The sequence below is a fragment of the Aedes aegypti genome, chromosome 3 (assembly GCF_002204515.2).
Source record: "Aedes aegypti strain LVP_AGWG chromosome 3, AaegL5.0 Primary Assembly, whole genome shotgun sequence".
NCBI lineage: Eukaryota > Metazoa > Arthropoda > Insecta > Diptera > Culicidae > Aedes > Aedes aegypti.
Window position 1 is genome coordinate 304,166,185 of NC_035109.1, and position 20,050 is coordinate 304,186,234.

Here is a 20,050-nt window from a genome sequence, read left to right on the forward strand (position 1 = left end):
GTTGTCTTTGCACAAGTCTATGTTAATACGTAAAAAATAGAGCAATATTCATCATATTTTGATCATTGAATTGTGAACTATAAGGGAACATATTGATAAACTCAAAGAGAAAATATATATTATAGTTTTTATAAAATGCAGGGGTGGCACACTTGCCCCTATGGCACACTTGCCCCAAAGTCCGCTAACTGATCTGCTAATGATTTTGTCGATTTTAAGATTTGCCAGGACGTCAGGTTTGTCGATAAAAGCGCTCCAAGGGAATGATAAAATCGACCCGTTAATTCAGGACGAAGTTGTGAACTCCACATATCGCGTAAAGACTCTAAGCTGATGATTGATTCATCTCTGGGTTACCAACGGTGAGCTGGGGTTACAAATGTTTTTAATGAATTTCCCTTCTGTAAACATAGGATATTGCTTCGCTTTAATTACTATCGGAAATAGTTTAGCTTACAGTTCAATTCAGAATTTAACCTTTCTTAAACCATCGGCAGATCTTTCTAGTTATGCTGTTATACCGGTTATTTGCATTACACTTGCTTAAATTTTCATAAGAAATTTTTCCTTCTTTTGATCATTGGCTGCTCTTCCAAAAGCAAGTATATATCATAGTTATTGAAATTGAGGCTTATAATACGTTCATAAAAAGACTTCTTCAAAACATATTTTTTAGCACAAGGATTAGCTTTGGTGCGATGCCCTTCTCCTCTTAGATTAAGAGTGCAACGTGTGAACTGAACTCTGAACCGTTGATTGTGTATAACAGTAAACCGAACGACTCGATGAACACTTCTGTCAAAGAAGTCACTGTTTTTCCGTGGTGGTTGCCATGGCATAAAAATTAACAAGGCAGGCTCACATGTTATATTAGAAGCAAAATATAACATGTGATCATTTTTTTTGCAAAAAAAAAATTGCAAATTTTTTTTGTAAATTTGTTCGAAATGGTTGCTAGAACTATGATATATTTTACTCGGAGACGAGACTCGCGAGAACGGTCTTCATGTTCTGTGATTGCTGAGTATTTTTTCTTATTATTATATTATTATTCTTATTCTTATTATACGACGGTCTACATTTGACGTTTCGTGACAGAGGAATCTGGGCTGCATATGACGTTGATATTTTTACACTTCGCGAGTCTTTCTCAGATTTTACTTAGTACGACTCGAGGGATCGAAGTAACCAGGTCAAGCATAAGGACGAATAAATCATAACCCGATTAAGTTACTGTGTCTTAACCTAGCAACAAAAGCGACGTATAAACATCTGCTAGCAGCTATTACCGCTAGCAGAGAAGTAAATAATTGCTTATATTCAGGTTGTTCTTTTCTCAGCACTGACAGTTTCTTGAACTAACACTAAAGAGCTTATTATTTGTATATCAATGAAGATTCAGAATAAGCTAAACAATTTTTTTAAAGTTCAGCTTTTACATTCGTTAAAAATGCAAGCTAACTGTAGTTCACTTCTTCTTTCTGGCGTTACGTCCCCACTGGGACAGAGCCTGCTTCTCAGCTTAGTGTTCTTATGAGCACTTCCACAGTTATTAACTGAGAGCTTACTCTGCCAATGACCATTTTTGCATGTGTATATCGTGTGGCAGGTACGAAGATACTCTATGCCCTGGGAGATCGAGAAAATTTCCAAACCGAAAAGATCCTCGACCGGTGGGATTCGAACCCACGACCCTCAGCTTGGTCTTTCTGAATAGCTGCGCGTCTACCGCTACGGCTATCTGGGCCCTGTAGTTCACTATTGTTTTCAATTTCAGCCAAATGACCCTTTCGGCCAAATGGCGTTCGGCCAAACAGCATTCGGCCTAATGACCCGGAACCACAAGCGACTTTAAAAATCCATTCACGAATTTTACGTAGAAACACAACCTCAACACCCTATTTATTTATAAAGCATCAAACTATGAAGGACATCTATCTCCCTTTTTCGTTCAAGTTTAGAAAAGTGTATGAAACCTCACAAACACGTATTTTTTTGAGTAACATGTTCATTAACTGTTTAGAAAATGTTCTAAGATAGATTTCTTTATCCAAAACTGTCTCCCGATTTTTTTGAAGACATTCGCATCTACGACATCTAGGCGATCCATCAGAAGTTAGCCAAGAAAATGTATCGGGATTCCCGTAGAGATTTCTGCAGGATTTGATTCCACGTTTTCCTCAATCAAATGAAAAATTTCAAAAACACAAGGCGTTAAGTTTATGATATTTATTCTAACGTATATTGCGAAGATTCTTTGTCAACTAGTCAAATGTTACGTTCAATTTCTCAACAAGATTCCTTGGAATATTTCCTCTTGATTTTCTTCAGGAATAATACTCAGAATTTCTCGAGGGATTCTTTCAGGGATATTGTCAATGTTTTTCCAGGAATCAACTAATTTTTTTTCATAAATTTCTTCCAAACATATGTTTTTTAATATTGTCAAAATATTTCTTTCGACATTACTCCAAGCATTTTTTTTTTGAGGCTCTACATGTTCCACAATTCTATCAAGAATTTTGCTATCGAACTCTTTATAGCAATTTGTTTAGATACTTTTGTTAAACACATCTAAGGATGTCTTTAAAGGTTCTTTCAGCAATATCTAAAAAAAAAAAAGATTATGTCAAAAGTTTTAAAAGAATTCCTAAAAAATCCACATTGAATCTTCTTCAGGAATTTCTTCTTATAATAAATCAGAATTTCTTTGCAGAAAGTCCTTCAAGGATTTATCCAGGACATATTCTGAGCGTATCTCTTGCAGAAATTTATGGAATCCAAGAAGTAATATCTTGAGAAATTCCCTTTCGATACTGAAGCTAAGTATGCTGTTTTTCTCAAGAAAAGTAAAAATTTCTGCTCAAAAAATGGTCAAGAAATTTCCTACAGGGACCTCCATTTGAATTGATATTTCTTTTCAACTGCGTACTGCGATCAAAGAAAAATGCTTTTCTTGCAAGAAATTTCCCACGCATCGAGATAGGCGATTACTTTTCTGTTGAAGTGCATACTTCGCTTGAGTATTAATTTTTGGAACTGATCTTAGAGAAATTCATAGATTGCTTAAATTGGCTACACACAGAAGGGGCATTCGTTGCTAATAAATTATAACAATAACAATAAAATCCTAAAGAAAAATTGAAAGCAGACCTGAAATAATCTATTTTCCCAAAAATCAATGCAGAAGTTTTTTAAGTTTTTTTTTTCTAAAAATACTTAAAATTTATTTTTCGAAATGTCCTTCAACGATTTATCGAATCCAGGAAATAATTGCTTGAAACATATTCTTTAGGTTCAGCAGAATAGCTTTTTGAAAGGATCTTAACCCTCTAATAAGCAAATTTGTATTTATGATCTATGTATCAGTTGTTGCTATCTAAAATGATTTATTTTTATTAGCAAATTTATGTATTTAGATTTTATAATTTTTATTTTTGAATGCCCCTAACCCTTTTATTTTTTTTTTTTTTTTTCATGAAGCCTCTTCTGGGTACCGATTTTTAACAAAAAGAAAATTTGAGTTTTGCAGTGGGGTAGAAGCACCGGTTTTAGCCATACGCCAGTTTTAGGCAAAGTGGATTAAATACAGTTTTTCAAAGCCAATCAGCATGAAACCTTTTGTGTTTAGTAGATCACGTCAACAAGATAGAGCAAAATTCGTTTACTCGTCCGAATTGATGAAAAACATTCATTTTCCTTATAACTTTAACTCCCCTACACCTAATTTGGCCACTCTCGTGAGAAATCAATGTGATTGGCCAATTTGGGAACCGAAGTTAAATCTCTGTCCAAATCTGGTTCTGGTGGCCTATATTGACCAATAAGATTTTCAAAGCGAAAAAATGGTTTCAGCTCATTTTAGATATTTTACATACGTAATATGGATTGAAAGCTTGCGTTTGACATATTTGTAGAATAAATACGGCTTCCCATATAATTTTTATTGATTTTCTCTCTTAGACTGGCCATAACTGGTGCTCTACCTTTGAAAATTTAAAATTTCTTGTTTTTCTTGGAACATATTTTATTTTGCGTGTAACAAACGAAAAAATTGATTTTAAATTATTTCAATTCCACCAGGCTCTTCTTCTCTGTTAGGTTGATTATGAAAAAAACTATACATTTCTTGTATTACACGTTAAATAAGACCCGAACATTTGCAGATTACAAAATACAACATTTTTTCGAACATTTTCCAAAATACTAAAAAGTTCCAAAAGTCATTTAATCTTTCCTAATATGCGTGTTATGACCCAACGTTTAAGCCATAAATAAAATCATTCTAATTTCCGAGCTAAGAAAAAAATCCAAAAGATATTCATAGAAAATTAAGAATTATTAGAAAAAAAGAAATAGAAAATATTCTACAGAAATTATAGGATTTCAGATGAATTTTTTTATATAACCTGGAAAATTTTGAAAATATAGCACGTTAGGTATTTCAGGATGGATTCTTGGAACTTAAGTGATAAAGTAATCCTTTCAATAATTCCAAGGAAGAATTCTATATAAACTTCTTGGCAAATGCCTGATGGAATCCCTGAGAATTTCTTGAAAAAATCTTTATAAGATCTTTTTATGTGTTACCTGGAGTAATTCCCAGAACAATCCGAGAAGAAATTCTTGGAAAAATATACAGAGCAAATCCCTAAACAATAACCAATGATCTGAAAAATTTTGCAAAGTCCAATCGGATGGTATTTTGGACATACTCAAGGCACATTACTGTAAAATATATGGAGTATTTTTTTAGAATTCCTGCCTATAGCATTGAAAGAGATGTTTTCAGTGGAATTTATGGTTTGGTGTCAACTCTGTATTAATTCTAGGAAGAAAAAGGAATTAAAAAAAAAGTTCTTGAAGGAATTCTTACAGGTTACTCAGAACAAACTTTTTTAATAGTCGTAAGTTATAATTCATCAAGAATTTCCTGAGAAAATGGATTTTTTAAGGACTTTATGAAGCCAAAGAAGAAGAAAAATACGAACGAATTGTTTAATAAACCAAAAAAATCTTGATTGTTCCTTTGAAAACATAATATCTAAAGCACAATTATGTAAGTGATTTTTGTTAAAATTCGAGAAGGAATGCATGAAGAAATTTTCTTAAAACAAGGTGGAGAATTACCTGAGGTGGGATCATACATTAACAATTGGAGCAATCTCCACAAATTTTTGGGCATGTTCTTTGATAGAATTACTAGAACATTTTAAAATAGCATTCTTTGTATTAAAAAAGAAACAAATTTTATTAGGATTCGAAAGTCTAATTCTTGGAAGTGTATTGAAATATATTCTTTTTCTAATACCTATTTGTAAACATTAAAAAAAAATCTCGGATGCAACTAAAACAACTTTTAGGTAAATTTTGAAAGCCAAAAAATATGTTAAGATTTTGTTGATGACTCGATGGAGAAGTTTGAGCTACTCCCAAGAACGATTTCTGATATAAATTATTGGTATGGTTATTGGAAAAATCTTTCGAGCAATCTAAGGAAATAAAAGGAATCCCAGACAGGATTCCTGGTGAAGTTATCTAAATGGAGTTACCTCTTAACGGATTCCTTGCCGAATTCTTCGATGAATTCTTTGATGAGACCGCTTCAAGATGACAAAACAGATGCTCTCAGTTTGGATCTCTTTTGAGTTTGGATTCAGGTTTCAAATAAGTTTCAGTAATAACTGTTATATGTTTTAGCTGTTAAAAAAATGAACAGCTTGTCCTCTTTACCATTCAAAAAACGAGCATTCCAATAGAAATATTGAAAAAATATTTGAATCTATTAGAGAATAACAATTTTATTAGTATATTTTCACCAATTTGGACTGCTTCAGCTATTGTGGTGGTTTTGAACATTGCATCAATGATTCGATTCAATTGTTCAGTTAAAAATCAAAATCAGAAAGAGACACTTTAATAGAAGTAGGTTCATTTTCTGATGATTTTTTGTTGGGGTTATCCGTTAATGAAGAGACAGAATAGGAGTTGCCTGCAGCGGCAGTGGTTTTCCATACGATTTGAAACAATTAGAACGGTTATCCGTAGGAAGGAAATTTGAAGGGGAGGAACTAAAACTGCCTGTTACAATAACAATATAAAAGTTTCATTGGGTAAATCAATTTGAAATTAAAAGATTCTAACGGCTACCCGACGAAGGAAAGTTAGCTTGTAAATGAGCATGATTATAATTCACTTGATGGGTATATTTTTTAATAAGCCATCGTTGAAAAAATGAGCATTGTTGGGAATTCTTCCTGGGGAATTCCGGAAACGAAAAACGCTACCGTTCATCTACCAGGCACGAGCCTCGTTAATTTGTTAACGCGAAGGGTAATCGTTAAAGTTAGACTTTTGGTTGTCCCCGCAATTTGCGCATACAAACTTTTTGATGTGTTCTAGGACAGACGTCCTTAGCGTGAGAAGAACCTCCACAATTCATGCATTTTGGTTTGGTACCTTGACCCCACTTTTGATACCGAAGGTACTGAGTGAGGTTCTGAAAAGTACTTCCAGGTTTCTGAAAATGTTCTCGTGTCCCACGGACATCGAACATCAGTCTTGCTCTTTCTAAAGCTTTAATATTATTTAGATCACAATTGTTAAAGTGAACTAAATAAGATTCTTGAAAAAGCACTTTCCGACTACAACCAGATTGGGTGAAAATGAAAATGAACATAATGATTACTTGGACTGGAGAGATACCAAGAAAATCATTCATTCCATTTTTGATATCTTCAGGTGACTCATAGTCCCTTGAGAGACCTTTCAAGACAACTTTGAACAAACGTTCAGCTTTGTCGTCATAAGTAAAAAAATGTGCGTCTTCTCTTCAAGATGTTTGAGAAGAAGTTCGCGATCTTTAAGAGTTTCCGGCAAAACGCGACAGTCTCCTTTTTGCGATTTGGAAGAAAACCATAATTCCCCTATTGGAGTTCAAGAAATCCGCCAAATTCGGAACAGTTGATCACGATAGGCGGCACCTTTTGTTTCCTCACTTGAATCAAAGAGCCTGGGCTGAAGACTGCTTCGATTTGGTGTTCGGAAAATTTGTCTAGAGCATCGAACTGATTGCCCATTTCGATACAATTATCAACATTATGCATTTCACCCTTGGAAAAAAATTCGCATTCCGGAGAAACGTCCTTTCTTCCATTCTTGCAACGCTTAGTGACAGTTTCAAATCCCACTCTTTTGGAAGGAAGTTGTGAATTCAGAGATTCACCCTTCCTTTAGTTTGTAGTTGCAACCATGTTTAGTGAATAAACGAATGAAGACGTGATCTTCTAAGAGGTTTTTCCCAAGCAACACTGATTCTATTGCAATGTGGGAGTGAAATATGCAATCATCAATAAAATGAACGACATAAATTTATTTGTTGACCAAATATCCCAATCGCTCTGGATTCCGGTAGCCATGTTCCTGATAAACTACCCAACAGTAAAATAAACCCCTTTCCTAATATCTCAACCAAAAGTTCGCCATTTAGTGTTAATTAGTCGAACGGATGTGAATTAATTTCTCCGTGCTGCACTAATTAGAAGCACACGCGACCTCAACCACAACGTCTGCGGGTCCAAACAGGGACCACGCTGCTGATGCTGCTGACTAGACGCCCAGTGCCAATTCCAGCCAAGGTCCATGTAGGAAACGTGAGCTTCTCATTTAATTTCTCGCTGTTTTCCCGCGTGATTATTTTAAATTCAGCATGCTCAGGTTTTGGCTCGCTTCCATGCGGGTTCGGCTAGCGGAAGTCATACGTCTTGTGGTGATTGCCGCGCCGCGGTGGTGAGCCGAACAAAACGTAACAAATCTCCTCAATTTTAGCTCAGCACACCAACTTTAGATTAGACACACGTTAAAAAAATAATGGTAATATCACGTAATTTTAGTTCAGTCAATTTGGATGTACAATTATATTTTTTAAAAGTACAAAACCAGCAGGTCACTGTTAAAAATTGAGTTCTAACAATCGATTACCGGTTTGAAGAGTCGTCCAGGATTCGAACCAGGGTACTGCGAGTGAGAGCTGCGTCCGATACCTTTCGGTAATCTCACCATGCTAAGGATAGTGAGTTAATCTTGGAATCGGATAATCAGGTTTGGTTGTTTGATTGTTGTATAATCGGCCGTTATTTTTTGCTGTGCAATTGACCGACCAATCGCCCATTAGTGGCCGTTATTGCGGGTACACGTAGTTAACTAGCGTTAAGTAACGATTCTGGAATTTTGAAGTCACAATAAGTATAGAATTTCATTTGAATTATACTCACCGTAAAGAGACAACTGGCAACGCACACTGCCGCCCAGGAACCGACCCAGTACTTGAGCACGGTTCGCTCGTTCTCCGAGAAGAACATCGAATGGCACGGTGCACCGCAGTCTTTAGTGACCTGGAAAGAGAAAGATATAAGAAAGGTGGGTGAGATTCATTGTTTGCTGGTGCGTGGGTCCAATTAATATTCGGCGTTTGTTCTGAAGGTGGCAAAAGAAATAGAGTTTGATGCATCCATTGCAATGAAAAACTGGGTCTTCTGAAAAAGACTGAAATCACAAAAGACTGAACGATCGGTTATATAGAAAGACTGAATACATTAAAATGTATTAAAATATTTGTTTGCCCGAAATTAACATTAGTCCAAATTATGAAGATATTCTGGTTAAATTTGAATTAAAAAATTGTCAGTGATTGTTCTCCCTAAATACAAATACAAAGTTAATCAAATAAAATTACCTCAACAAGTTTAGCCTTACGACTATTCAGCTTTTTAGTGTTTCAGCCTTATGTAAGAATCCCGAAACGATTACAAATTTAGCAGCTCTGCTAAAAACATTTGTCAGACACCGACACGGCCGTAATTAAGTTATGAGCCCGATCAGAAATATGATAATTTTTGCACGGCGCAGCAGGAATGCAAGGCCCAATTCGATTTCCAACCACGGTTTCACAGTTCAGCTAAACCACTGTTAACACGGTATCAAATCAAATGCGCACATGCTGCTGCCAAGGTGTGTTTACATGCCGGGTCCTCAGGGGGTCCATCCATCACTGTTGCTTTCCGAACCACCACTAGCAGCTAAGCTGCGCCTTGTCAGAGCTTTTGCAGAGAAGAAAATTGGACAGGTGATTTTTGACGGTGAAATCTGGATTATGGCAATCACATGCGGCTTTTCGCGCGACACGCCATCAAAACACTCCTCAATGCGAGATTTTCCTACTGCTAGCAAGTGCAAGAGTGGCGTGGATTTGGATTTGACAGGAGTTCGTGTAGGTGTTGGCGTCAGACTGGATGAATGATGGTATTGCTCCTTGTAATGTCGAAACGAGAGAAATCAGAATCAGGTGAACTGAGAACGAGATCTAGTTGCGTAGAATCATGACACTGTGCACATGCAATTTGCAAGGCTGCAAAGTGATCCGGTTAGCGGTTTTATACTTTTTATGGGTCATATGAAAATTATGACATCTATTGAAAGAAGGCAGGCAGTATGGTTAGATATTACAAGCTTTTTCAGAAACCAAAGTTAAATTCTTAAGGTAATTTATGTAAACAGACATTTTACATACATTTGACTAAAATGCCCTCATTATGATTTTTGAAAGTTAAATTTTTATCTAGCATGAGCCCTAGATACTTTACCTCATCTGACCAATTCATTGAAAACCCTCTCATGACGACAACATGTCTACTTGAAGGTCTGAAATAAAGAGCTTTTGGTTGATGTTATGGTATACGCCGATGATTTAAAGATTTATCTGGTAGTCAAGACAAGAGGAGATTGTATCCGACTTCAAGAACTACTGGATACCTTCGTTGAATGGTGTAGGGTAAATCGGCTCGTTTTTAGCGTTGCTAAATGCTTAGTAATCACGTTCCATCGATCGAAATGTCCAATCGCTTTCGATTACTATATTGACGGTAATGTCCTCGAACGCGTTGATCATGTCAGCGATTTGGGCATTGTTCTAGATGCAAAACTAACATTCAACCATCACATCACGTTAATCATAACTAAAGCAACATGGCATTTGGTCTTTATTACGAAAGTTTCTAGGGATTTTACTGATTGGCAGAGGGGCCTGTGTCATTCGCAAATAAAAATTTTTGACATCCCTGAGGTAACTCAGGTAAGTCAGATGTAAAAGTATTATATAATGTTGGTCTCAAAATGCTGTCTTGAGGAACCCCAGCTCTTACAGGAAATCTTTCAAGCCTGGGATTCTTATAATTAACCTGAAGCTCACGATTTGACAGATAACTTTGAATTATTCTAACAATGTTTGTTGGAAAATTGAAGTTATTATTTATTTTACATTCAAAAACTATAAGGGTACATCCCTATGGGGTTGTACGAACTGGTGACGTAGGACCACGATGGTTTATTTAACTGAATTTGATGTCGTTCTTGTTGCTCGTTTTGACTTCATACTGTTTTCAGTGCTCGAAAATTTCGTAAATATTTATGCATATGTGTACGTTTAATCATGTCCCAAATATACATTATCTTTATCCGATGAATTCGTCATATTTATCTATGACAATGTGAAATTTCACTTCAGGTTGTATGATCATTTTGAAATTATATTAGTAACCTCCTATGAAATATATGGTAGCATTGGAAAGAACAGTAGTGTTTGATGTTTGTTCAGTATGCTGAAGCAAAATCTAAGCAATTCTAATTAAATAATATTTAAAGCAATGTGTCTATAGGAAGTTATTCGAGAATTATAATGAAAGCTTCAGTCATCGCTTTGTTGATCTTATGGTTTGAGAGAAATATTATTCATTACTTGGTAATGTGATAAATAAAGTCGGAAATATTACTCTGTTAACTATCTTACGCATATTTGGTGGCCCTGAAAAGAGCCAAAGGCTTTGTTAGCTCGGATGCTGTCATAGATGAATCGCACTACAGGATGTTATCAGTTGATTTCCATGGTTAAACGAAGAATCCCTAACGCAAGTGTAGAAATTTGTATAAGTTCTCTGCTTATAAGACAAACCAGTTGAATGTTTCGTGGTATGGATGGCACACATCAGCAACAGGTATAAGATCACACGGCTGAAGTCGAAATCTGAAAACTTAGCTTAATTTTGAAATCTTGAGCGATACCACAAGCCGGACGCTCGATTTGTCTAATAATAGTAGTAATGATGCCTAACGGGCTTGATTCTTGACTGCACCACAGATGAATTTATCACGAGCCGAAATCTCATAAACCAGATGCTGATCAACAGCTCAGCAGGCTTCTGGCTACGAGGTGCTCCTCGCTAAGCAGGTTCGGAGGAGCTCTTGCCAGCTCTGAAGTCGAAACGGAATGAAACCGAATCCAACGAAGGAAGCATGCTATATACCCTTAGATTAGCAGATTATGCTCCTCCCATTCGTGCTCTTCTCTTCTAGTCGACCAATCTGGAAAATGGGTATGTGCCAATAATGTGATGGGCTAAGAATTACTTGAAAATTGCGAAAAATGATAATGCGTGAGAAATTGATCGAACATGAATAGTTGGAAGGGTTGACATTTACTAAATATTCTATAGATAGCTATTGATAACCAATAGTTTTCCTTAGTATGAAGGTGAATTTCTGATTATTGGGTGCCAAAATGATGGAAATTGTTCAATTAGAATTTCTCTTGACAACCATTCTAAATATGTCGCAATTTTGTTACATGTGATAATTTTCATAATCGAAATGCTCCCATAAAATATGGCAAATCAAAGACACTGTTGGAAATTCCACTCTAGTTTACACTCGTTGTGAAATGTTGAGCACTCACCCCGACGGCACTGCAGCAGCGTCCACGAATTCGCGTCTACGAAGGTAATTACCACAGTTGACCCTATGCGTGAAGCTCCGATTATTTTACATGGCAAAGCATAGGGAGTCAATTTTCAAATGCTTCTAAAAAATTCAAAACACTTGTTAATTAAATTCTGTCAAGTGTACGGGGTTAGACTATTGATCAACTATAGAATCAGCAGCATATTGAGAAAAAAATATAAAACTCAAAATTATATGCCTATAATGTAGCCCATCAAAAGTATATCAACATATACTGAAAAGATTTTAAATAACTATTGTAGTTAATTTTATATGAGCATTTGAAATTTCGCTTCCTATACCTTGCCGGGTAAAATTTTCGACGCTTCACGCATCGAGCAAACTTTTCCCAGATGGCAGCACCGTACCTTCGTACACTCGAATAGTCTCAAATTGACGTGCCATCAATTATTCATAACAAATTAAATTTTGTACGAAGCTGCGAGATTGATTGAGGAATATAAGATGTAATAAGGTTGGAACTATTATTCCTTCAACTCTTTTCCACAAATATTATGGCCCTGACAAGGGCCGATGGCTTTCTTAGCCTCGATACGGTTACAGATAAATAGCACTACGGGATGTTATCACTTGATTGCCATGGACAAACGGGGAATTTGCTTATACGACGAACCAGCTGAATGGTTCGTGACGTGGATGGCGCACAACAGCAACGGGTATTGGATCCCCGGGCACAAGTTGAAATAGGAAAGGGGCTGTCCATTAATTACGTAAGGGTTTACGGGGGGGAGGGGGGTTTTCAGATTTGTTACGCGCCATACAATTTATTTTTATTTTCATACAAAAAATCTTACCATGGGGGGAGGGGGTGTTGAAAAATCGCAAAAATTGTCTTACGTAATTAATGGATCGCCCCAAACGATGCTCACTCTTGAAAGCTTGAGCGATTTCACCAGTCCGACGCTCGATTAGCAGCATCTCCTCGGATCAGCAACTCTGGGGGCTTCTGGTTTCTGGTTCCTATCGGGCTTGCTTCTTGACCTCCGATCACGAGTCGAAATCTGGGAGCGCGGATAAGTTTGCGACGGCGATGACGATGGCTTGGACGCTCCTCCGAGCGGCAGTAGCTCGCCGCTCGGAGAAGCGCCCAAGCCATCGTCATCGCCACCGCAAATCAATATTGCGTCTTCCTCTTCCGACGACACAAATTGGACTGTGACGCGGGTGCAAACGCAAAGCGAGAATGACTCGCCCTGTCGTGTTCACAGTCCGACCGCAAAAAGAAGACTGAGGGAAGAAGCAGGGACCCGTTTGCTTTTATAGTGGGAAGCGACACCGTCGAAAAGTGCTCGAACGTGATTGGTTGGATAAGAAAGGGGTCAACATTTATCAAATTTTCAATAGTTTAACAACAAAATTCACTTATCGGATATATTACTAACGATGCGTAGATACATTTCTGATCGAATGATACTAAAATCGTAATAATTGGTTCATAAACAACTGAGTTATTTCAAAATCTCCCCTAATTTCGTTACATGTCTCATTTTCCGTACTTTTAAAGTGATATGTTGAGCACTCACCCCGACGGCACAGCAGCAGCGTCCACGAATAGTCAATTATTCAGAACAAATTAAATTTTGTATGAAACTGCGAGATTGTTTGAGCAATATAAGATCTAATAAGGTCGGAAATATTATTCCTTCAACTCTTTTCCACAAATTTGATGGTCCTGACAAGGTCCGATGGCAGATAAATAGCACTGCGGGAAGTTATCACTTGATTGCCATGGTCAAACGGGAAATCCTCAACGCAAACAGCAACAGCAACGGGTAGTGGATCCCCGGGCACGTGTCGAAATCTGGAAACTCGAGCGATTCCGACGCTCGATTAGCAGCACCTCGGATCAGCAACTCTGGGAGCTTCTGGTATCTGGTTCCTATCGGGCTTGCTTCTTGACCACCGATGCTGAATTTATCACGGGTCGAAATCTGGGAGCGCGGATAAATTTGCGGCGGCGACGACGATGGCTTGGACGCTTCTCCGAGCAGCAGTAGTTTGCCGCTCGGAGAAGCGCCCAAGCCATCGTCATCGCCGCCGCAAATCAATCTTGCGTCTTTCTCTTCCGACGACACAAATTGGACTGAGACGCGGGTGCAAAAGCAAAGCGAGAATGACTCGCCCGACCGTGCTCACAGTCCGACCGCGAAAAGAAGACTGAAAGAAGAAGCAGGGACCCGTTTGCTTTTATAGTGGGAAGCGACACCGTCGAAAAGTGCTCGAACGTGATTGGTTGGATAAGAAAGGGGTCAACATTTATCAAATTTTCAATAGTTTAACAATAAATTCACTTATCGGATATATTACTAACGATGCGTAGATACATTTCTGATCGAATGATACTAAAATCGTAATAAATGGTTCATAAACAACTGAGTTATTAACGTTCAAAATCTCCCCTAATTTCGTTACATGTCTCATTTTCCGTACTTTTAAAGTGCACCCCAATATATGAAACAAAGACGTAGTCCTACGTAAAAATTGTCAAACGCCTTTTCTATGTCTAGAAGAGCAAAACCAGTAGAATAGCCTTGACCCTTCTTTAGCTGAGTGGTCGAGTCCGCGGCTGCAAAGCAAAGCCATGATGTAGGTGTCTGAGACTGAGTTCCTGGTCGGCACAGGATCTTTTCGTAATGGAAATTTCCTGGACTTCCCTGGGCATAGAGTATTATTGCACCTGCCACACGATATACGAATGTGAAAATGGAAACTTTTGCATAGAAAGCTCTCAGTTAATAGCTGTGGAGCTAACAGTTTATAATAGTGCACGCAAAAATATCCGCAAGCACACCTGGCAACACCAGATCGGCTATGCCTGCTCCCAAATAGACTATATTCTGGTTGATTGGCGTCATTTTTTTAGATGTCATTGATGTCAGGATCTTTCGGGGCCCTAATATTGACTCGGATCATTATCTCGTAGTTGCTAAAACTCGAAAACGGTTTTCCAGCTTTACAAACTCCAGAAATCATAGAACTGCAATATCTAATGCTTGTCGATGGATAGGGTAGCTGCACAGTATCACCAGCAGCTAGACGAGCACGTTTCTAGAATTATCACAGCCTATGGGACCCTATCCACGAAGTTGTGACTACAACGGCGCGGGTTATGATTGGCACTGGTCAACAATGAAGGCAAAACGACAGGTTCAATGAAGAGTGTCAGAGAGTGACAGGCGTGAAGAATCTTGACGGAAGCCGTATGCTTGTGACCGGTAACCGACAGAACAGACAGCAGTACAGAGCAGCGAGAGAAGAAGAAATGCGAATCCACCACATAAAGAATGAACAGCACGAAGAAAGTGTGCTAGCTAAAGCTCAAGAAAGCATAAACCACGCAACAATACTGTACAAGTGTCCGCCATGAGCAATGATCGTAAGGGGAATTAGATAACCAGTAAAACAGCGGTTCCACTTGGCAGTGGAAAAAATACGTTAAGCTGTTGATGCACGGCGAAAACGGAAAAGTAGGGAGATACTGGGCGAATTTTGATAAAGAGGTTAAAAAGGCTGTCAGTGAACTGAAGAACGGTAACGCTGCTGAAAAAGACGAGATCCCGGTCGAGCTTTTCAAGCACGGAAGTGAGCAGCTGTACCAATAGATGCACCGAGTACTTCTAAAGGTGTGGTAGGACTAAGAAATTCCTACCTGGCCTCATACGCCAAATCTACAAAAAAAAGGCATAGATTTCAATGCGCCAAGTACAGAAGGATTAGGGGGAGATCCCCCAGTACCGGACAGCACCCAATACCGGACAAAGTCGAAACATTGAGAAATCATGGTCCAATCACGATGGTGTATTAGTAGTAAAGGAAGCTATTCTGGAGACTAATGTTTGCGTAGAATAACACATCCTTGAAATAAGCATGCCTTTTTAAAAAAGTACAAAAGATTGAAAATTTCAAAAAATTTGATGTATTGCCTTAATTTTGAGCCTATTTAGTAATTATTTGGAATATGAAAAAATACTTTGGATCACGCAAGCATATTCGAACATAATCCTAATTTGATAGTATGAATGTATTTTGTACCATAATTGGACTAAATATGGACAAATTACAATTTTGTTTAAGCACCTCCTGTCCCCCAGTTTCGGACAGCCTGATTTGTTATATGATATCTTTGTAATTATTGCACGAATGTCTCAAAATACATTCACTTTTCATGGATTCCGACGATCATGGTATAAAACATGCAATAAAATTAAGAAAAATTAACATTCAGTACAACATCGTAAAATGTGCTATTTTTCATCATATAAGAAAGAGGTTTTTGATGGACATCTTGCAAACTATGATATACTCAAATTGTTCTTGTAAATGTTGCAAATGCATTGAATTGGCAACTATATACTATTCCTAAAGTAAACACATTCAATGATGTTCAAATTTACAGAATTCGAGGCATTTCCAGATTGTGTCCGGTATTGGGTGCCACCTTTCAAGATCGATCAATTTGGTACTAAAATACATCATCAAAATGCAATGTCAAAATTCATACTTATATTTTCAAATTTATTTTTGTACACTATAAAAATGATAATATTTATCATAAATGGGTAACACGAGCATATAAAATCAATATTTTTCGAATTATGCATTTAGTGGCTTAAGTGTCCGGTACTGGGGGATCTCCCCCTACCCTGCTGAATTTTACTTACGAAATACTGTTATATGAGATGGTATCGACCGTGATTGTTTTATATTATTTTTGTTATGGCTATATATCAGCCTGTATGTACGCTGCTTTCAAACGATCTATGGTAATAGCAGTAGGCTTGCCATTCAAGTCCACAATGAAGACCTTTTTCCGACAAACCACACGATATGGTCCACCGTATGGTTGTGAAAGCAGTAGTTAAGTTGCTCCTACGAAGACGTGGCTGCATGTAGTTTGTTGCTTTTGCATGAAAACAGGTTCCTTTGAATGATTGCTGGTAGGTGTGAGTCTCAAATTCGACATCGTTGATTTCAGGTCGGCGACGAATTCTAGTGGTGGATGTTTGTTCTCTTCAGAGACGAAAAACTCACCGGGTAGTCGGAGAGATGTACCATATGTAGGTAAGCTCAGCGGTCGTTGCTTGCAGATCCTCCTTCAGAGATGATCGAATTCCGAGGAGCACGATAGGCAGGGTTTGGGTCCAACGAGTATTTTGATGACACATGATAGCTGCTTTGAGCTGACGGTGAGTGTGCTCAATCTGCCCATTTGCTTGAGGATGGTATGGAGTGGTACACAAGTGTGTAATTCTAAGCTTTCTTGTGAATGTGCGAAATAACTCGGATTCAAACTGTCTGCCACAGTCGGTAGTCACGTTTGTTGCGACACCGAATCGTGCGATCAATCCGTTGACGAATGCACGTCCTACAGTGAGTGCCGTCATATTAGGTAGAGGAAAGATCTCAGGCCATCGGGTAAATTTGTCGATGATAGTGAGACAAAACATATTACCTTCAGACGGTGGCAGCGGACCGGTGAGTTTTATGAGGATGTGCGCAAAACTGCTGTCGGGTATTGAGATTCTGGTTATCGGTGTCTTGTTGTGTCGATGTATTTTGGACTGCTGGCAGAGGATATACTGAGTGACGAGCTGCTTACAGTCATGACGATGAGAGGGCCAAATGGATCTCTCCGAGATGAGACGACTACCCGAGGAGGAAAGAATAACTCGCCAATAACTTATGCATACCATATTTTGGTATCATACCATAATTAGGTATTGCTCAGTTATCAATACCTCATTTTGGTATTATGATGGTATTTGAAAAAAGTGTTTATAACAATTAAAAATACTTCATTTTGGTATTCGATAGCTATTGAGGACTGCTGGAGGTATTGAACTACTATTGGAAAATTTCACTTTTATATGAAAAACCATCAAGTATTATTGAGGTATTACAATACCTGATCTAGTTATCAGTTTGGTGTTCGTAGAATATGCTTTAGATATTATTTGAGGTATTTTACCTCTTATGCAGGGCTCATTCATACCTCATTGAGGTTGTAAGTATTGGAAATTAGCTGGTATGGAATACCTCAATTTGGTATTCAGTAGTTATTTTCTTCTGCTCGGGTAGTGGCGCGAACTGCGGGATGGAATACACCATGCATTTACTCCATGGTTTACGCCGAAATTCATCGCAGAATATTGGTGTAGATTCTATCGGATATTTCAATAGCTTCAGCTGGACGGTGGTATTAGTTGTGCAACACAGCCATTCGGTTGTAGTCGATCTCTTCAGTTGTAGTGATGGTGTTGATGCGACTCAGCGTGTCGGTGACTTAGTTCGCTTCGCCCGATACATGCCGAATGTCGATGGTATACTCACTGATATAGCTGGCCTGCGTTGTTATGTTGGGGTTGCCTTCTCTGGTCGTTGTTGGAAGGCGGTGGTAAGGGGCTTGTGATCTGTATAGATGCAAAACTCACGAGCCTGTAGAGTATCGCGAAAGTGCTTGACTGCTTCATACATAGCGATCAGCTCTCTATCGTACGTGCTTGCCTTTTGTTGACTCTTGCTTAATTTTCTGAAGAAGAAAGCAAGGGGTTGAGGACCACTGCTTGAAATTTTGTGTAAGACGGCTCCGTTACATGTGTTGGAGGCGCCAACATCGAGTGCAAGCTTCGCTTCGGGAGAAGGGTGAGCATGCAGAGTAGCGTTCGCTTACATCGTTTGAATGCGTCGTTGGTGGCTTCGTTCTATTCGAGTACTGTGCAGATGTTTCCACCGATCATTGCTTGCAGAATTCACTGGTTTTCTGCAGCTCGTGGGATAAAACGTCGGTAAAAATTAATCGTTCCGAGAAACCTCTTCAGCTGCTTGGCATTTGTTGACCTCGGGACATCCAGGATTGCTTGATCCTTGCTGCGCTTCGGCTTCATTCCTCGGAAGTGACTTTGTGGCCTAGAAAATCAACGGATTCCTGACCAATCTGGCATTTGGCGGCGTTGATGATGAGACCATTTTGTCTCAATCGTTTGAACACGATGCGGAGATGTTCTTTGTGCTATTCTACATTGTCTGACGCTATGCAGAGATCATCGATGTACGGAAAAACAAAATCAAGGTCATTTAATATGACATGTAGGTACCTTGGACCATGTTCTGGTAGATGGTCGACATTTTACCGATGTCATCGATGTTAGAACTTTCAGGGGTACTAATATCGACTCAGACCTCTATCTCGTTGTAAGCAAAATTCTAGCGCGATTATCAATCGTTTCGAGTTCTAGGAATCGACAATCGTTGCTTTTCAATATCCAATGCCTGTCAGCAGATGGTGTAGCAGCGGATTACCATCAAAAGCTCAACGAGCGAATTAGCGAAATCAACGAAAGCGTCAACCTCAGCGATCTGTGGGAGTCAGTCCACGGAGCGGTGAGCACAGTAGCGCGAGAAGTGGTAAGTACTGCTCAACGAAGACCAAGGAACGGTTGGTTCGACGAGGAGTACCAGAGAATGACGATCAAGAAGAACTTGGCTAGAAGCTGGATGCTGGTGTCTGGTACCCGTCAGAGCAGAGAGCGGTACAAGGAAACAAGGGCAGCCGAAAAACGGATCCATCGCAGAAATAAAAAGGAGCAAGAAGAAGCAGTAATTGCCCAGGCACAAGAAGCTATGGAACAGAACGACATGCGACGGTTCTACGACTCCGTCAATGGTGTGAGGAGAAAAACAGCGCCGTCTACCGCCATGTACAACGACCGCGAAGGAAAATTGCTAACGGATAAAACAATAGTGGCCGTCAGGTGGAAAGAGTTCTTCGAGTCATTATTAAACATAGATTACGGAAGTGGAATCGATATCGATGGACAGGTCGTGGAACCTTCTACGCTAGATGAGGTAAAGAAAGCCATCAATGGGTTTAAGAACAACAAAGCTGCTGGGAAGGACGAGCTCGCGGCCGAACTTCTCAAACACGAAAGTAAGCAGCTGCACGAACTCCTTCACCGTATCATTTCGAGGATATGGGAGGAAAAACAAATGCCTACTAGTTGGTTGGAAGGTCTCATTTGCCCTTTGTACAAGAAAGGGCATCGATTGGAGTGCGGGATAACACTCCTTAATTCGGCGTACAAAATCATGTCTGGAATTCTATTCAACAGATTGAGACCGTATAAGGAGTCCTTTGTCGGCGAATACCAAGCTGGTTTTCGAGAAGGCCGATCAACGATGGATCAAATGTTTATTCTGCGTC

The 20,050-nt window shown here is 38.8% G+C and overlaps 1 protein-coding gene across 1 annotated transcript in view; it reads right to left on the reverse strand.

Moving 5' to 3' along the window:
• The window catches only part of LOC5577310 (frizzled), a 383,014-nt gene that overhangs the window by 251,112 nt on the left and 111,852 nt on the right, over nucleotides 1-20,050 (reverse strand). The window contains exon 2 of the mRNA XM_021855592.1: nucleotides 8,274-8,393. Within this exon, the coding sequence (XP_021711284.1) occupies nucleotides 8,274-8,393 (120 nt within the window). The remainder of the gene's footprint in view (nucleotides 1-8,273; nucleotides 8,394-20,050) is intronic.